This window comes from Hyperoodon ampullatus, assembly GCF_949752795.1.
Source record: "Hyperoodon ampullatus genome assembly, chromosome: 7".
NCBI lineage: Eukaryota > Metazoa > Chordata > Mammalia > Artiodactyla > Ziphiidae > Hyperoodon > Hyperoodon ampullatus.
The window spans coordinates 91,734,293-91,753,490 of record NC_136920.1 but is presented as its reverse complement, the minus strand read 5'-3'; the positions used below and the strand labels follow the sequence as shown (position 1 = coordinate 91,753,490).

General features: G+C 41.2%; 1 protein-coding gene across 3 annotated transcripts in view; it reads left to right on the top strand.

Annotated features, from left to right (window-relative positions):
• Positions 1–7,831: 7,831 nt before the first annotated feature.
• Positions 7,832–19,198, top strand: part of JHY (junctional cadherin complex regulator) — a gene marked incomplete at both ends in the record, with an annotated part of 61,862 nt that continues 50,495 nt past the window's right edge. For all 3 annotated transcript variants that reach the window (XM_079708748.1, XM_079708747.1, XM_079708746.1), the window contains one exon: positions 7,832–8,145. In XM_079708748.1, the coding sequence (XP_079564874.1) occupies positions 7,832–8,145 (314 nt within the window). The remainder of the gene's footprint in view (positions 8,146–19,198) is intronic.

The following is a 19,198-nucleotide window of genomic DNA, read 5'->3' as shown; positions in this document are numbered from 1 at the left end:
TAAACTTGTTAGAGTTATAGGGAGTAACCACACTTTCCGGCTATCCAAGACAATTTCAGGCCATACCTATTGTCTTATTTTATTTATTAATAGCATCTTTTTTTAAATTCTTGAATGTATTCTGGATTTTAAGAATAAGTTATTTAATCATCTTAGTTATGTGCCACATATGAGCATATCTCTAGAAAAAGGCCTAATGGGCTATACTTATCTACTCTCCATTCAAGTGCTGAAGTGTAAGGCATTGTGGCTTTTCCTCAGTGTATACTGAGCATCTATTAGGTGTCATGGGCACAACTAGTCCTTGGTCTCTCAGAGCTTATAGTATAGTGAGGAGGTGACAGAACCATTAACAGCTAATTATAAGCCAGTGCCATGCATGTGTCGGTACAAAGACAGAATCATGCACTTGGGTACCTTGTGGCCACAGACCAAGGGCCGTTAGTCTAGCTCAGGGTTTGTCAACCTCAGCACTACTGACATTTTGAACTGGATAATTTTTGTTGTGCAGGCAGTCCTGTGTATTGTGGGATGTTTAACAGCGTCCCTGGCCTTTACCCACTAGATGCCAGTAGCACTCCCCTAAGTCATGACAATAGAAAATGTCTGCAGACATGGCCAAATGTTCTCTGGTGGACAGAACCACCGTGGGTTGAGAACTACCCTATTACTATCTATTTTCATCATTTTTTGACGTGTTTTTCTCATTCTTCTTTGTGTTTTAGTTAGTTCAGCGTCAGATTGCCAGTTTGATTCTGAACAGATGACATATGCAAAAGCACTTTGCAAACCCCGGGAAGTTGTTAATCATATGTAAATTATCATCATTATTACCATAATAATGCATTTTACAGCTTTATTTTGTTCATATGTATGCACCCTATAATCCTTAAGAATTCTGCAGAACAGTGTATCACTGTGCTGCTTATTAAACCACTGTCTCTCCGCTTCGAACGCACTCATGCACTCTGCTGTCATACGGGGGCAACTTCTGCAAACCTCATTTCTCCTTGGCCAGTCACTCCTTGTTAGGCTCTGCCAGTAGGGGGCGGTAGAGGGACACTACACAGCTTGAAAAGGAAAAGGGACTGTTCCTCCCCTGCTTCTTCCTCTCAGAGTCGTCCTGACATATTTCTTCACCCCCCGCAGCTCAGCCTGTTTCAGTAGCAGCAGTTGGTGGCAGTTTTCCCAGTGCTCCCAGAACCAGCTTCATCACACCTCTTAAAGACACCAGCACCCATCAGCTTGGAATTTCCTCCTCGTCCCAGCACTGGCCCCTTTCTTCCAGCTTCTAAATGTTGATCGTTACAAATTCTTCCCTGTGTTCCCCCAGAAATAGGGGGGCGGGTAATGGTTTCCTGTAGCTACTATTCTCAGGATACCTGGGCTCCCCTTGCTACTTTTCAGTCAATAAATCTTCATATTCAATTATTTCCATTAAAATAACTGCTGTGGCTTCTGTCTCCTGATTGGACCCTGACTGCCACCTGTGTTTATTATTCCAGCCTTTAGTGACTCTGAGTAAGAATAATCAGGACAGCCATTCCAGAAGAGGAAGGAGGAAAATCAAGTTCAGGGTATTCCATCCTCTGGGCGTGACTAGTCTCTGCAAGTAGCTGCTGGATTGGTGGATTCCTGACTCATAGGAACCACTCATTTTCAGACAAGCAGAATAAACTCTTTTCTGGATAATGCAGAAAATGCTTGAAGAGTCTGAAGAACGATAGCATCAATTTCCACAGACCAGTAGATGTGACAGTCAAAAAGTGTGAATGACTTAGCCCTGATTATATAACATATCCTGTTAGCTGCTATGAGGAATAAATCCTTCTGCTTGGAGTTTGTTTGCATGTTTGCAGTTGCTCTAATGTTAACTGTATAATATGCTGGACAGAATAACATCAATGCTTTCAGCAACCTTGCTTTCATTTCTTCAAGTAACATTGAGGTCCTACTGTATACTCACAAGGTCCCTGCTGTCAAAAAAGTTTTTTTTTTTAAAAAATCTAACTCTAATAAAAAGCAGAATAAAAAATGGTAAAATTGGACTGCCCTGGTGGCGCAGTGGTTAAGAATCTGCCTGCCAATGCAGGGGACACAGGTTTGAGCCCTGGTTAGGGAAGATCCTACATGCCGCAGAGCAACTAAGCCCGTACGCCACAACTACTGAGCCCACGTGCCACAACTACAGAAGCCCGCATGCCTAGAGCCCGACTCTGCAACAAGAGAAGCCACCACAGTCAGAAGCCCACGCACCACAATGAAGAATAGCCCCCGCTCGCCACAACTAGAGAAAGCCCACGCGCAGCAACGAAGATCCAATGCAGCCAAAACAAACAAACAAAAACCTGTTACTCATTTTTTTTTAATGGTAAAGCTGAGTACTAAAGATATTTTCCAATGCTCTACGTTTCCTATCATTAATGAGGCAACTGGTATTGAAGAATTCTTGCCTCTTTGAATACAGTAATTCAAATCTATTTGTGGTTTCAATGCTGTGTTAATATGAACATAATTCCCAACCATTCCTTCCTTTAATCTTCTTTGAAGATTTTTTAATAGTGTAATATTCTACACATACATAAATGTATAGCTTAATGAATTATAATAAAATGAATATCTATGCAACCAGCATTAAAAGTCATGAAATACGATCTCAAAGGCTATTTACAATAGCCAAGACATGGAAGCAACCAAAATGTCCATCACAGATAAAGAAGATGTGGTACATATATACAACGGAACATTACTCAACCACAAAAAAGAATGAATTAATGCCATTTGCAGCAACATGGATGGGCCTAGAGATTATCATACTAAGTGAAGTAAGTCAGACAGAGAAAGACAAATATCATATGATATCACTTATACATGGAATCTAAAAAAATGATACTAATGAACTTATTTACAAAACAGAAATAGACTCACAGACTTAGAAAACAAACTTATAGGGAATTCCCTGGTGGTCCAGTGGTTAGGACTCGGTGGTTTCACTGCCAGGGCCGGGGTTTGATCCCTGATCGGGGAGCTAAGATCCCACAAGCCATGTGGTGTGGCCAAAAAAAAAAAAGAAAACAAACTTATGGTTACCAAAGGGGAATGGTGGTAGGGAGGGATAAATTAGTAGTTTGGGAGTAACATATACACACTAATATATATAAAATAGATCAACAACAAGGACCTACTGTGTAGCACAGGAAACTATACTCAATATTTGGTAATAACCTATATGGGAAAAAAATCTGGAAAAGAATACATATATATATACATATATATGTAGGTACATATATATACACAACTGAATCACTTTGCTGTACGCCTGAAACTAACACAACATTGTAAATCAACTATACTTCAATTAAAAAATTAATTAAAGAAAAGATGCCACTAATAAAAAAAGTTATTTCCAAATCAGTCAGAGGCCTCTTAGTCAATTCCAACTATATTTATTTCAATAAAATAAGGGAAGGTGGAAGAAAATTACTTTAAGTTTTTGTAATAAAATTTGACCAGTGAATTAATAAATCATTGTTGAACTAAAAGTCAAAGGTGACAGCAAATAGATATTTTTAAAAATAACAGCATCAACCTCAAGCATATGAAACAAAACTAGGATGTAGCTTTAATCAGTCATGCATCCCTGAGTCATAATCAAATCAAATAAAACAAGCAGTGTTGTAGGGTTCAATTATTTTACCATAATAAAGGTTTTAATTCCCTTGTCAAAAAAATCTAACTCTAATAAAAAGCCGAATAAAAAATGGTAAAATTGAGTACGCAAGATTTTTCCAATTCTCTGTGTTTCCGAACATTAATGAGGCAACTGATATTGAAGAATCCCTGCCTCTCTGAAGTCAGTTATTCAAATCTATTTGTGGTTTTAATGCTGTGTTAATATGAATATAATTCTCAACCCTTCCTTTCTTTACACTTCTTTGAAGATTTTTTAAATAGTGTAATATTCTACACGTACATAAATGTATAGCTTAATGAATTGTTATAAAATGAATATCTATGTAACCAGCACTAAAAGTCAGGAAATACAATCTCAAAGGCACTCTTCCCTAAAAATCCCCACCCTGCCCTGCCCATCAGAACTGACCACAATCCTAACTTTATGAGAATCACTACTTTGGTTTTGTTTTCATAGTTTTCTTTACTAAGCATGCATCCATAAACATAATACAGTTTAATTTTGCCTTTATAAATATTTATATACAAAATTATTTGGGTTTTTTTTAAAACTCAATATTATCAATATATTTTTAAGATGCCTGTGTCATTGCACACAGCTGTGTTTCATTCATTTTCGCTACTGTATTACTATACAGTATACGGAATACTACAGTTTAATTAACTATTCTATTGTTGATGGACATTTCAGTTATTTTCAGTTTGGGTGCCCAGAAGCACACACAGCTGTGGGGTAAATACCTAAAGGTGAAATTGCTGAACCATAGGGTGTACACATTCTAGCTAATGTCAAGCCATTTTCCAAAGTGTCTGCACGGCCTCACACTCCCGTCTGCAGTATATGGGGGGGGGGGGGGTGTCTTTGCTCTCCCTCCTCTCCAACCCTGGGCGCTGTCAGATATTTTAACGCATGCCCAACTGGTGAGTATGGAGCTATATCCACGGTGGTCTTAATTTCTCCGCTTCTGATTATTAACGAATTAAGCACCTTTTCAATCAACAACAGACAGTTATTGGCCATTGGGTTTCTTTTGGGACATTCCTGTTCAAGTCATTTGCCCGTTCTTTGCCTTCTTAACTTGTAGGAGTTCTTCACGTTTCCTAGCAGTGTGTGTTGCAAATATCTCCCACTCGGTGCCCTGTCTTTCCTTGCATTACAACTTCGGAAAAGCCAGTGTGACCTGCGAGCGGCTTCTTCGAGAGCTCCCGGGGTCCTGGGAGCTCTCCCCTGCCACCCTCATCACAACCGTTCCCACCCTCTCCACCAGGACAAGATAGGGCACACTCCGATCGGGATGCTGGGCCTGGACCGCACCGGCCCCGCCCTCCCGGTGCGGCCCCGCCCTGCCGGTGCGGCCCCACCCACGGCCATGCTGGGGCGCGCGGGGCGAGTCGCGCGGGGCGGGTCCTGTTGGCCCCCGTCTCCAGGGCAGCGCCGGGCGACGCGGGGCGGGACCGCGAGGCGCTGGGCAGCCGGGCTGCGGAGGCGCTGAGGATGAGGGCACGCTGGGGTCGCGGCAGCCAGGAGCGCTAGGCAGGTGACAGGCGGGGTGGGCGGTGCGCCAGAGGAGGGGATTGGGAGGGGTGGGACTGGGAGTGGGGACGGCAGGAAACCTCTCGAGGAAACTGAATCTGGACGGGGAGAACTCAAAGGAGCCCGCGCCGGGGAGCACTTGGGACCCAGGCGGGAAGGGCAGACGGTGACCGAGGCAGGGACGGGGCCCAGGTGGCCGGGATCTGGAATGACTTTGGCGCCCAGACTCCCAGAACAGCCCTAGCGTGGGTTGATTAGACCGGTCCAGGGCATCAGACCCACCAGACCCATCACTTCCTGGGCCTTAAAATGCTCCTGGTTGCCCAGTCTTGTCCATCGGAGAAAAGGGGTGGGGGGGTGGAGAAAATAAACCCAACTTCCCTTTGGGCAGCCTCGGGCTTGTTCCAAAACAGGGCACCTTTTCCTCTACCACTCATCTTGGTAGGTGAGTCCTTAAAGCAGGGCTCCTTTTCACCTACAGAAGGAAATGTGTCTCCCAGTACTAATGGGCTAGGCCCAAGGTCTTGAAGGGACCCCTAGGGAATCAGCCATTTCTTAGTGCCACCGGTGTATCCCTGTCTCTCTTGTTTACTTAGGAGATGTGTCAGCCCCTCTTGGTCAGAAATTTCAGTGAAAAACTTTGTGCCACTAGGCAGCCACATTCACTACATTTAAAAGGCTCACTTTTAATTTATCTCAGCTATCAGCTTTTCCTACTTTAATCTCATGCTTTTATAAAATCACGCCTTCCACAGACGACCCAACTTGGATGGCATCTGCCTTTGCTCTCTTCATAATCTCCCAAACTTCATTAATGACAAAAATTATATCTTCTTCTATGGACATTTTTAATTGATTAACTCCAAGAAATCCTAGTCCATGTCATTTAAAAGAGAAATTGAAGGGACTGAATTATTTCATGAAGGAGCAATTCCAAATTGAAATATAATGATTATTTTAAGTTTTCTTTAAGATCCCAAGTACAGTGACTTGAACTCTTAAAGTAAGACTGGTGTTTATTACAAACTGTTTCAGTTAAAATGTGTTAGTATTTGAGGGATTTGCCACTTTCTAAAAATATCCTAAAAGCAACAGTTGATCTGCTTATCAAAATTAAAATAATACGGTAGAATGAAATTCGTATTTTTAAAATAAGAGAATTAATACAGCAAACTGGTCTGTGCAGTTTGACAATAATATGTTAGTCTACCAACAAGGGGGAACTTTGAATTAAAAAGAAAACCATAGATATTTAAATATCAGATGTATTTAAGTATGATCGTTACCTTTAGTCTGTTTTGTTTGTTAAGGTACTTTCCTCCAAGGAGTTGAGGATGTTCCTTGGAAACATTAGCAACAAGGTCAACTAGGACTAGGAAGAAGGTCGTGTTATTTAATTAAAGAGAGGATTTGCCCAAAGAACAAGAGCAAGCCATTAAAACAAATTTTACAGTAATCTCTGATGAGAAAGGTTGTTTCTGTTACCTGACCTAGAGAAAATAAAACAAAAACAAAAAAACAGCATAAAGGCAGTGAGATGGAAGACAGAGCAAGTAGAAATGCCAAGTAGAGATGAAAGGAAGCACATCCAAAAACATCATTTCCTTTCAATCCTATCTGAACTCAAAGCATCCTTTCCGTAAACCATCTCGTGGGTCTTTATGACAGCCCTTTGAGACAGGGAGGGCTCACTTGGAATCATACTCTTAAGCTAGTTACAAGGGACCCGAGCTGTTATTCAGGCCAATCTTCCACCCACCCAGCACTCCCCAGAACAGCATTCCGTTCAGGTAGGTGGACACCCAGCCTCTGCTATGAATCACTGAATGGCAGAATTCACAAGGCCACCAAATCTTTTGTTGAACAGTTTTAATCATTATCATGTGTTTTTTTTTTTTCCCTCTGAGCTGAGGTTGATCTCCATGTAATGTCCACCTAAATTACACATTCCCAACTAATAGCAATCTGGATATCAAGAAGTCTTCCAAATGATAGAGTCAGCAAATACAGGGTTAGGAGCAAAACAGCTTCCATCAGCTTTACAGTTCCAACTGTGGAAATCATACTCTACTTCTCTCCCCCTCCTTTATTTTCCAAAAGGCAGACCCTGAACCTGTTTTACTCTGTCCATAAATACTACTGAACATGGCATATTTATATCAGTGCCTGGGTCTTGGAAATAAGGCACTGAAGTACTGTCCCTAATTAGCCATTTCGCTTTGTCTGGGCTTATCTGTAACAGGCCCTTGGAAGCTCAAAAAAGGAATCCAGCCATTTAATTTTCTCAATAAAGCTGCATTTGATTACTCAGACTGTTTATGAGCTCTACATCAGATGTGTTTCTGTAGAGAGAAAAACATAATAGTTTTTCCAATAGACCTTTCTCATACACACAAAAGGGGGCATACAAAAGCCTGCAGGTAATAACAAGTTTCTCTTATTTAATTTTTTGATTAACATTGGAATTAAAGAGATTTCAGTAGTCACAGAGTAACATAAATATAATTTTTTTAGGCAAATTCTTTTGCGAACCACGACTTTAAACATTCAGCCAGCTGCTGCCATCCACAAGAGTATCCCTGTTCCTTTTCGTATTTTCTCAAGATGATTCATAGTAAATTAATTCCCAAGCTCTCTATTCAGTCTCCTGTTCATCACACCAACTTAAAGGTCCAGTCCACAGAGCCACCTTTTAAGAATGAAGACTTACGTTGGATTTCAAAAGACTCCTTGGAATCTGATTCAGAAAGCCTCACTCAAGAGATCAAGTCCCAGTCTAAACTTGAAGACCGAATTCAGGACAACGACATGGAGCCTGACAGCTTAGAGGAGGAGAACTTGAGTGAGACGGAAGAGGAAGCAAGCAGAAAAGCAGCTCAGAGAAACCTCCATACCCAAGATGCTGGTGCAAATAACAGGTAAGGAATTGGCTTGTGTAAGAAAACAGTGGGTTCTGAAATGCATTGTTACATAATTACTGGTACTGTCCCAAGTGAAAGTAAGGACAGGCTCTTGGTTTTTGTTTTTTTGTTTTTTGTTTTTAATTTTTATTTTATATTGGAGTATAGTTGATTTACAGTGTTGTGTTAGTCTCAGGTGTACAACAAAGTGATTCAGTTATACATATACATATACCTGTTCTTTTTCAGATTCTTTTCTCGTATAGGTTATTACAGAATATTGAGTAGTGTTCCCTGTACAGTAGGTCCTTGTTGATTATCTGTTTTATACATAGCAGTGTGTACATGTTAATCCCAATCTCCTAATTTATCCCTCTCCCCAACCTTTCCCCTTGGATAACCATAAGTTTATTTTCTAAGTCTGTGAGTCTGTTTCTGGACAGGCTGCTGTAATGAGCACCTTTGTAGTGTGTGTGACACAGGTGTCCAAGCAGCTAAGGACAGCTTGGAGCCAAGATTTTTGTCACATTCATTTCTATTTAAAAAAAAAAAAAAAACGCACAAGACGAGAATAGTTATTAATAATAAGGGCATTTGCCTTTCTATTGCTCCTTATTTCCTGTCACATTCCAAGTGTCTCATTTAAATGAGTACAATATTACTCAGTTTTAATGAAAATATAAATGATATGCTAGAGTACTGAAGTTAAAAGCTGTTGATTAGACAGGGGTCTTGGGATGGTGGTAAAGTACAGAGCATCTGAAGCAGACCATGTGGGTTCAGACTGTGCCCCTGACTAGCTGTGTGACCTTGGCCAAGCCCGATTAAACTCTCTGTGCCTCAGTTCCTCCTCAGTAGAAATGGGATAGTAATAATAGTTACCTCCCAGAGTTACAGTGAGGCTAAAATAAGTCTGTGTATACATATATAAAAAGTGCTTCGAAGATTGGTGCTTTGTGACCGCCAGGAGGGGTGGGATAGGGAGGGTGGGAGGGAGGGAGACGCAAGAGGGAAGGGATATGGGGATATACGTATATGTACAACTAATTCACTTTGTTATAAAGCAGAAACTAACACACCATTGTAAAGCAATTATACTCCAATAAAGTTGTAAAAAAAAAAAGTGCTTCGAACAGCGACTCTAAGTTCTATATGTGTTAGATGTTTTTTTAATTAGGGTTAAAGTAAATTGAGAAAAGTTTATTGGAAGGCCTAGAACTTGGGCAGGCAGGGGTTTGGAGACTAGGTAAGATTTGGGGAAAAAAAGAATAGAATTAGAATGAATGTGTGTGGCACATTGAACCGCACTTGATGGCAGAGGATTTGTTCTGAGTGTAGGGAAAGTAGACAGAGGAGGGGCCTGCGGACAGGGACTGTCGTGGAGTGCCCCCAGCCCACGCCGCAGGTAGGACGTTGAACACAGAACTCAAATGACGTGTCCCAAGAATGCAGTCACAGCGAAGACTGGTGTGGGAGCCAGAATGAGAGCCCAGCCCTGAGTCTTTTTCTTCCTTTCGTCTTTCCCTCTTTCTCTCTTTCACTGGAAATGTCAAGTTGAATCGAGCTCATTTGCTTCTTAGGGGATCTCACAGTACAGTACGGTAAATCCCCTACATACGAACGTTCAAGTTGCAAACTTTCAAGGATGCGAATGTATTATAACCCTATTACAGTACAGTACTCTACAGCCGATTGTGTTAGTTGGGCACCTAGGCTAACTTTGTTGGACTTACTAACAAATTGGACTTAACGAACATGCTCTTCGTATGTCCACTGTACAAGGGATAAATGCTATAACTGAGGTGCAGCCATAGAGCTGGGGGGTGAAAGAGGGGCTTAGGAAGGCTTTAACCAGCCAGCCGCACCTGACTGGACTGGGTTGGGCACACCTGGAGGAGAAAATGCAGGTTCTTGGGGAGGGCAGTGAGATGAAGCAGTGTTCAAGGAAGATTATTCTGCAAGCTGGTGCATTATGAATTAGAGGGTAAAAACACAGTGGACAAAGAGCCTACCAGATGGTAATAATTACAATGACAACAATAAGAGTAATGACGTCTCTTTTGAAAGGCCATATCTTTTGAAGAATTTCACTCAATTCTTCATTGTAACCCTGCAAGAAAGTGCTGCTCTTCCCATTTTACAGATTAGGAAGATGAAGCTGGCAGAGATGAAGTCACCCAACATCAGAGTGCTTTGTTATTGATGTTGAGGTGTTTTTAAAAATACTTTATTTTATTTATGTATTTTGGCTGCGCCGTGCAGCTTGCAGGATCTTAGTTCCCCGACCAGGGACTGAACCCGAGCCACAGCAGTGAAAGCATGAAAGCGCCAAGTCCTAAGCACTGGACCGCCAGGAAATTCCCTGAGTTTTTTAATCAAGAAAAAATTCTAACCTACAGAAAAGTACAGAGAAAAATACCACCTCACCCTTATTGCCATGTTTGTTTCAGATATATTTTTTAAAACATAAAATGCTACAGATAGTTTCCTGGTTCCCCTTCTCAAATCCGTCCCCGTCTTCCTCTCAGAGATAACCCGTACATCAATACATACTCTTTTTTTTTGGCTGCGCCACATGTTATGGGGGATCTTAGTTCCCTGACCAGGGATCAAACCCCCACCCCCTGCAGTGAAAGCACAGAGTCTTAACCACTGGACCGCCAGGGAAGTCCCAACCCACATATACTCTTATGAGTGTATATCCTTCGTAGCAATCTTTTATTCATTTCCTTCATAGGTAATTTATGAATTAATTACTTCATAGGTAATTCTTTATGTTTATAAAGAATTGATAGGACTTGGTGACAGTTTAGAACTGGGGTTGGAAGGAACAAGAAAAGGCACAGATTACTTTAAGGTTCTAACAACAATAGCATTTATAGAATGCTTGTCCCGAGCCCATCCCTCTGCCAAACGCTGTACATGTATCATCTCATTTAATCCTTATGGCAGCCTCAACAGGTGGTCACTATAATGCTCCCATCCTGAAGACTGCAAATGAGGCTTAAAGAAACCAGTTATGTTATACCCATTTATTCCACCGGGTGAGTGGTGGAACAGAAAACTCCTGCAGTCGGACTCTATGCTTTAAGCCAGGGGTCCCCAACCCCCGGGCCGCACAGCAGGAGGTGAGCGGCGGGCCAGCGAATGAAGCTTCATCTGCTGCCCTCATCGCTCCCCATCACGCGCATTACCGCCTGAACCACACCCCCTCCCCAACCCCCACCCCCGTCCATGGAAAAATTGTCTTCCACGAAACCGGTCCCTGGTGCCAAAAAGGCTGGGGAACTTTAAACCATGTTTGTATTGTAGCTCTAATCTAGGAGAGGCATAGTCTCCTAGGTAATAAATGGTACTTTTATTTACTACGGGGGTGGGAGGGGCATCGGCAAAGAAATATCTTTTGTGGTGGACAAGTATTCTTGTCTGTACTTTTACGATGAAGAAACCAAGGCAAGGAGCCATTATGTGACCTCATTTCCCCAATGTTCAGTTTTTGCTCTTTGAGTGGGGCTCAGAGACCTGACTTTAACCTTGCTTTTTACCCAAGGACAATGTAAATACCACTCAATATATTTCAAAATAAAAAACCATACTTACAAAGTCAAAAGCATCATTAGAGCCTCGGTCTTCTGATTCAGAGATCCTTAAATAATGGTATTTTCCTTGGACGGATTTGCCTTAGAAATCCTTAATGATAGACTATAATCCCCAGGGTTAGAATGGGTTACAGCCCTAGTAATTGTTTGGCTGTACAGTGCTTCATACATTGAACATTTACAGGACCAGTTCTGTACTACAAAGGAAAGCCGAACTGAAGCATTTAGCCAAGTAATGCCTCAAAAATATCCTTCAGGTGAGTGTTTTGTTACTGGCCCCTTTTCTCTGCCTCCCTTTAGTCTTGGAAACCTTTCTTAGGTGTATTGTTACTTGGATCTGAGTAGTTTACTAGCCATGAAATAGACAAATTGATCTCAGGCTCTCAGTATGAAATTCAAGACGACTTTCATTTCTGTCAGGTAGATGGCATTCTGGGAATTGTAGTTCAAAATAATTAGTCAAAGCCTTGCCTTAAAACGGAAGAAGATCTCTTTCTTCTTGCTTTTATGGGCAACCGTTTTAAAAGCTGCCTGACAAAATCACTTGAGCCCTACTCTTGTGTTTTGATGTTACTAGAAGCTCCTCAAAGCAATTACTCCCTTGTTCCTCAGCAAAGTCAAGCCACAGTTCGATGTATATGGATTAGAGAAAACCTTTTACTTAATGGAAATTGGAGCAGCATTGACTGCAGTGAATGAATCAAGAGTGGAAAGAGGATCTTCATATGATAATCCTTAAACCCCACTCCAGAACTAGCCCCATGACACTCCGGCACTCAGGAGAAAGAGATCAATGTAATTCCTAGAGCATTAGAGATAACCTCTTCAGCTCTGGGGCCTACTGAAACCTCATATGTTAAAAAAAAAAAAAAAAAAAAAAAAAATCAGAAAGCAGCAGTACAGTAACTAGTATATGTGTTTGATAAGGTCTTATTTACAAAAATACTTCAATATAATTAGCTACCATTTGTAGGACTATTTGCTTGATATATATTATCTCATTTATCTTTACAAGAGGCTCTTAGATATCGGCATTATTATCCCCATTTTGCAGATAAGGAACGAAGGCTCTGAAAGTTGTGTAGGTGTATGTAGCTACTAAGTGGCAGAGCCAAAAATTTAACTGAATGAACTCTCTTTTAACATCAAAGTCTGAGCCTCTAATTATAAGTACCTAGATAGGCGATCAAGGGCTGATCTGGTAAAGGATTCAGTTTTGCTCTCTAGCAAAAATTAAAGGTGTAACGACTTCAGTATGGACTAAACTGAGGCCAAATTAAATATGCATGTAAAATTATGAATTTTAGTAAAGTAATACAAATTTATAAAGGGTCCTGTGCCCTCAGAATACTATAAATTTTTTTTTTTTCGGTATGCGGGCCCTCTCACTGTTGTGTTCTCTCCCGTTGCGGAGCACAGGCTCCGGACGCGCAGGCTCAGCGGCCACGGCTCACGGGCCCAGCCGCTCCGTGACATGTGGGATCTTCCCGGACCGGGGCACGAACCCGTGTCCGCTGCATCAGCAGGCGGACTCTCAACCACTGCGCCACCAGGGAAGCCCAGAATACTATAAATATTAATGGCATTTTACTTTGGGCAGTGAGGTCATAGAGACTATATTCCTCAGCAGCTCTGCCGGGAAACGGAATGTTTTCATTCATTGAGCTCTCTCTCATCACCTGGGAAGTGTAGCCTTCACAAAAGAGCCCACATTCTGTCTCATAAACCACCGTGTACCAGAAATTACTGGGTGGCAGATAGGCACCATGAGGTATTCTTAGTTGAACTGAATTTCAGAATTGTCTGAAGGTAAGAAAAGGACTCAGGAATAATAATCTGCATTTTTATGGTGGTATATGATTTTTCCTCTCAAACACTTGCATATATAGGTGACTCTTGAACAAAATGGATTTGAACTGAGCGGGTTCACTCATATAAGGATGTTTTTCAATAAATAGTACTGCAGTAGTACAAAATCCACAATTGGTTGAATTAGCAGATGTGGAACCATGGATACAGAGGGCCGGCTCTGGGACTTGAGCATCTGTGGAATTTGGTATCCCCTGAGTGTCCTGGACCCAGTCGCTCGCAGATACCAAGGGACCACTGTATGTTGTTTCTGATGAATACTACGAGAATCAAGTGAAATATTGAATGATGATTTCTAGGACTTCAGTAGCAGTATGGGATAAGCAAAACAGAAAGTGGGTAAAGGGAGACTTAGTAAAAACTAAAACTCAGTATTTTAATTTCCCCGACTGTTTTGTAGGACACACTGGATATATTTAAGCTGAGGGGAGATTACTTCCTCTCATAAGTGTTGTAGAGTTTTGTTTTTTTTGTTTTTGTTTATTTTGCTCTGGTTGGGAGAGTAAATGTGACACTTGAGGCTAGATCTAATATTCTAGTATTACCAAGAACATTCTGAGAGCTTCCAGGAGTCAACTCTCATTCTTGTTAGTTTCTAGCAGCATTCATCCATGTTGATTTATACTGTCTTGATTAGGTAGATTTTCAATTTAAGGCCATTGGCTGGCCAACTGCTTTCAAACACATTCTACTATTTACCGAATTCTAGGGGTTTCACACAGTATTTGGGGATAGCTACTAGCATTTTGGTTATTTATTTCTGATCACATGTGTATAGTCATAGCAGAGAGGTGACTTGTCGTAGGCTGTTGTCATTGCTGTTTTTTTAATATAAATTTATTTATTTATTTATTTTTTGGCTGCATTGGGTCTTCAGTGCTGCGCGCGGGCTTTCTCTAGTTGCGGCAAGCGGGGGCTACTCTTCGTTGCCATGCTCAGGCTTCTCACTGCGGTGGCTTCAGTAGTTGTGGCACACAGGCTCAGTAGTTGTGACACGCAGGCTCAGTAGCTGTGGCATGGGCTCTAGGTGTGCAGGCTCAGTAGTTGTGGCGCACAGGCTTCAGTAGTTGTGGCTCACGGGCTCTAGAGCACAGGCTCAGTAGTTGTGGCGCACAGGCTTAGTTGCTCCATGGCACGTGGGATCTTCCCAGACCAGGGCTCAAACCCTTGTCCCCTGCATTGGCAGGTGGATTCTTAACCACTGCGCCACCAGGGAAGTCCCATCATTGCTGTTTTATGCTCACTTGCTCACAAACTGTGCAGCAGTCAAACCTTGATGCACTCCTCAGAGCAGGTGCGGTGCCATCATGATAGACAAGCAGAGGAGGGAGTAAGGCGTGTGCTTGGGCATGAATTGTGTCTATCAGAGGCACAGTCCCCACCAGAAATGCTAAAGCCACTGTGACTCCTGGGATTTTATTGCCCTCGGAGACGACCACGAGTTCCTTTCTAGCTTATTTCCAAATGGGGATGCATTACTGTATTAAAATAAGTAAATAGTGAGTTTGAAACCTCACAAAGTGTAATTTAAATTTACATCACCTGCAATCCTGCAAGTTTATCAAGAGGATTAGGAAGGTTGTAACCAAGTAATTAAGGAGATAGTTTAATTCACGACCTCCACTGTATTAATCTGTTCCTACTCCCTGACAAATGTGGAAATGTAGAAATCTTTGGTTACTATAATTTTTTAATGGATTGAATTTAAAATAAATGTTTTTTTCCCAACACTTATATACATTGCTGAGTTTCGCATGATAGGCCCAATTCAATTTAAAAATCAGTGAATTCTGAGAGCTGTTAGGACTCTTAAAGGTCAGTCTATTCCTTATTGTAAAAGGAGAAACCTGAGGCCTGGAGTGGATAACAAATTCACCCAAGTTCACACAGCTGCTCAGTGGCAAAATCTGGACCAGGACCCAGGTGTCAAGACCTGTCTAGTGCTTTTGCCCATGAAGTCACAGCTACCTGGCAGTTCTGTTGCTGTAAATATCTGGCATTTAAAATACAAGAGACTCTATCTAAAGAAAGTGTATGCACCTGGAAATGTTGTAAATCTCGGTCCCTGGCTTTTAGCCATTGTTTCTGGAGAATGAAAAGAATATCCAAGCCTTCCACAGAAAATGTCTGGCTTGAGCACTGTAAACTCTCACTGAACGAGAGGAATTATGTTTCTAAATATGTTCTGTGTCATACAGCATTTCCCTTGTGAAGATGCAGCCTTGGTTTCACATAAGATAATCTTAATTAGAAATGACGTACTAGAATTTTACATTGCAATTACTAACACGCCCTCTTAAGATAATTTATTTTCATTTAACACTCAGATTGTCCTTGAATCAAGACTGGTACTAATAAGAACTTGGGGCAAATATCTGGTTATTTTGCAGCCATAAACCTGTTGTCAAAAAGAAAAAAAAAGGGGACTTTAGTTGGAATTATCTAAACTCTATAATTGCAGTAAATAAAATTCACCAGATAACAATCCAGTCCCTTCACTTGAGTGTGTTTCTAAAGACAGTCTTTGGCCTTCGGTTCATTAAACTACCTTTCTTCTATTAAGATGTTTAATATTTTTAGCAGAATAAATGCCTGCATTAAATGAAATTTTCTGGGTTGTAAATAGCCTCCCCAAAGCATTTCAGTATACTTGTGGAACCATTTTATTTCATACTTGCAAAAGTGATTTTTTAATCCTTTGGATTTATTTCATTTTATTTACTTAAAGCTGTTGATAAAAAGATTAAGATGAGCACAGAACTCAGAAATCCTTGGAAACAATTGTCAGTTTTATAGCTCCTTAAAGAAGCATTAAAAACTTTACACTTAAAAAAAAACAAAACACTTTACACTTAAACAGAAATTGAATTTGCTGTTCATATGCATAAAAGATTTAATGGCATATAAATTGGGAATAATTGTTCTGTTTAAAAGGATTAAATTAAACCTAAATCAATAATAACATGTGCAGTTTCAATTTAACTGCCTACTTAAAGTGGCAAATAAATAACTGCTAAATGATTAATAGCAATGCTTTTATTCACCTCCTCGACAGGCAAAATGGCCAGTTATTGAATATTTTACTGTGAGTGCAAAGGATGTTCATTGTACTAGAAACATGCTCTAATTTTAGTAATTTTTTGATTGAATACTAAACTGAATATTAGGCTCTTCGTCAAATGGAGATTTGATTTTATTTGGACTGAAGTTGTCACAGTCATGCTCAAATATGGTCCATTAGAGCCAGCAGATAGGATGGCATATGCATATGAGACCACCCTCCCCTTCCTCCCTGCATCCATTTCTAACCTGGGCATCTGAAGGGCAGACCTGGCATCTGTTGTCTGAACAGCAACAAAAGCATTGTGTACTCATTGTCTGTGTAACCTTCCTATCAGATGGGGAGGAAATGAGGTATGTGTTTTGTGTGCACAAGATTACTGATGAAGGAGCACTTCACACACATTTTGTTCCAGTGTGTTGACCTGGACCACACAACACAATTGAGCTTCTCCGCACACAAGCTCAGAACAATGCGGTTCTTTAGTATCATGTTCTATTTCAACCATTAGATTTGTTTCTGTGAAGTATTACAGCTTTCCATGCTCTATAGTTTGCAAAACATAAACTCCCATTTGTCTCAACACATGGTTTCCATCAAAAGGGGGAGAAAGGGGGATGTTTTAAGATAATCATTGCAGGTGTACACGGTACAGTGTAATTAAAGCTCTTAGAAGAGCCACATTTTCCGATTCTCATCTTGTAAATACACATTACTAGAGTGTCTCTTCAAACGATTGGTTCAAAAACATCTTTCCCAGCCAGAGCAACTCATTGTGTCTGATTTGTTTCAAACCCTTCTGTATTTTCTAGGTTTCACTTAAAATATCAGTCTTTTCCAGGGCATGTGAGATTGCTTCCGTGGGCATCTAAGAATGGCAATTTGTTGAGGCTAGAAATTACAGCTCTTTCTGAAGGTCTAAAGTAATTGAATTCTCCCAGTTTTATCTTCCTCATCATCTTTCAGCAGTTCTTAAAATACCTCATCATGTGGAAACACTGACATTTCTTAATCCCATTTCCTAAATTACAGTTCAAACAGATTCTCCATGCTGCCTAGGTCGTGGTAAAAAAAAAACTGGATTTTTAAAGATAAGTGTTCATTCTTTCAGGCCACTAAGGTCCCACTTAGTGCATCACGAGACAACTTTGTGTCCTGAAAATAACTTCAGCCCTAGGGAGAGAAGAATCCCTTGAGATCCATCAGGAGGAAGCATAGTACACACCAATGTTGTGTCATGGTAACAGAACACAACACACAGCAAGCAAAGACCAGTGATGGAGCTCGTTGGCATGTGCTTTTATAACCAGCCCTTCCTGGGACCTTCCTTACTCCATGCCAAGAACATAGTTCTAAGCATATATACGTATATAAATGTGCTTAATACTCTCAACGACTATGAGGTAGGTACTATTATTTTTTTTTAGGTAGATACTATTATTATCCTCATTTTATTGATTAGGAAGCTGAGGCACAAGAAGTATAATAACTTGCCCACACTCCCACGGTAACTGGTGGCACCAGGAATTGAGCGCAGGCAGCCTGATTCTAGGACCCCTGTCCTTTGACTTTCTATGGTACCATTTCTCAGAACCAAAATATTCCATATCATTTATTCCATGAGACTGAGGGGTGTCTAGAGCCCTGACTGTGGACATCATGCCATCATTAACTAATGCTAGTTAAGTCTGGTGACCAGCCTGAGTGCCAGTTTTCTTAGTATAACTGCAGAGATGGAAGTCAGAGACTCCATTTCCTTCAATCATCAAAGACTACCTATTTGTTAAAAAGAGTGGGCATTCCTCGCTTATCGACTCCTGTGAGTTCATCATAGGATCACAGAACAAGAGAGTTGGAATGGACTTTGAGATATCATCTAGCAGTTGGATCTGGAAATAAGAGGTCAACATATTTTCATTGATAAACAAGGTCTGTCCTCCTAGTTTAAATGCCCATAACATTCTGTACTTCTTTCTGCATCTAGTTTATTACTTGATTATTACTGTTGGTGCATAAGATCCATCTGCCTGTCTTCCTCACTCAGCAGCCAGTTCCATCCGCCTGTTTCTCTTTCACTCACCGCTCTCCTCCAGTGCCTAGTACCTGGGGAGCCACTCAGTACATATTTGTTGACTGGCCAACTGACTGACCGACCGATTCACTAACTCCCCTAAGGCAGGCCCTCCTGCAACAACACCTGCTTCGCCACCACCTCTGGGGTTGGCTGTGTGATACAGGGCGAGTTACTGGACAGGAGCCAGATCCCAGGGCCAACTGCCAGGGTCTGTATCCTGGCTCCACCACGTATTAGCTCTGTGACCTTGGAAAAGTGACACAAGCCTGTTACTTCATCTATTAAATGGGCATAATAATGGTACCTCCCCCATAGGGTTGCCATAAGGAGAAAACTAGAGATTCACTGTGAGCTTTCCCTAGATCAGCACATAGTAAGTAGTGTGTGCTATGTGCTATCTTCCCAAAGCCAGCACTCTACAACCCACCCAGAAAAGCAGCAAGACAGTGGGCTCCAATAACGTGTGTT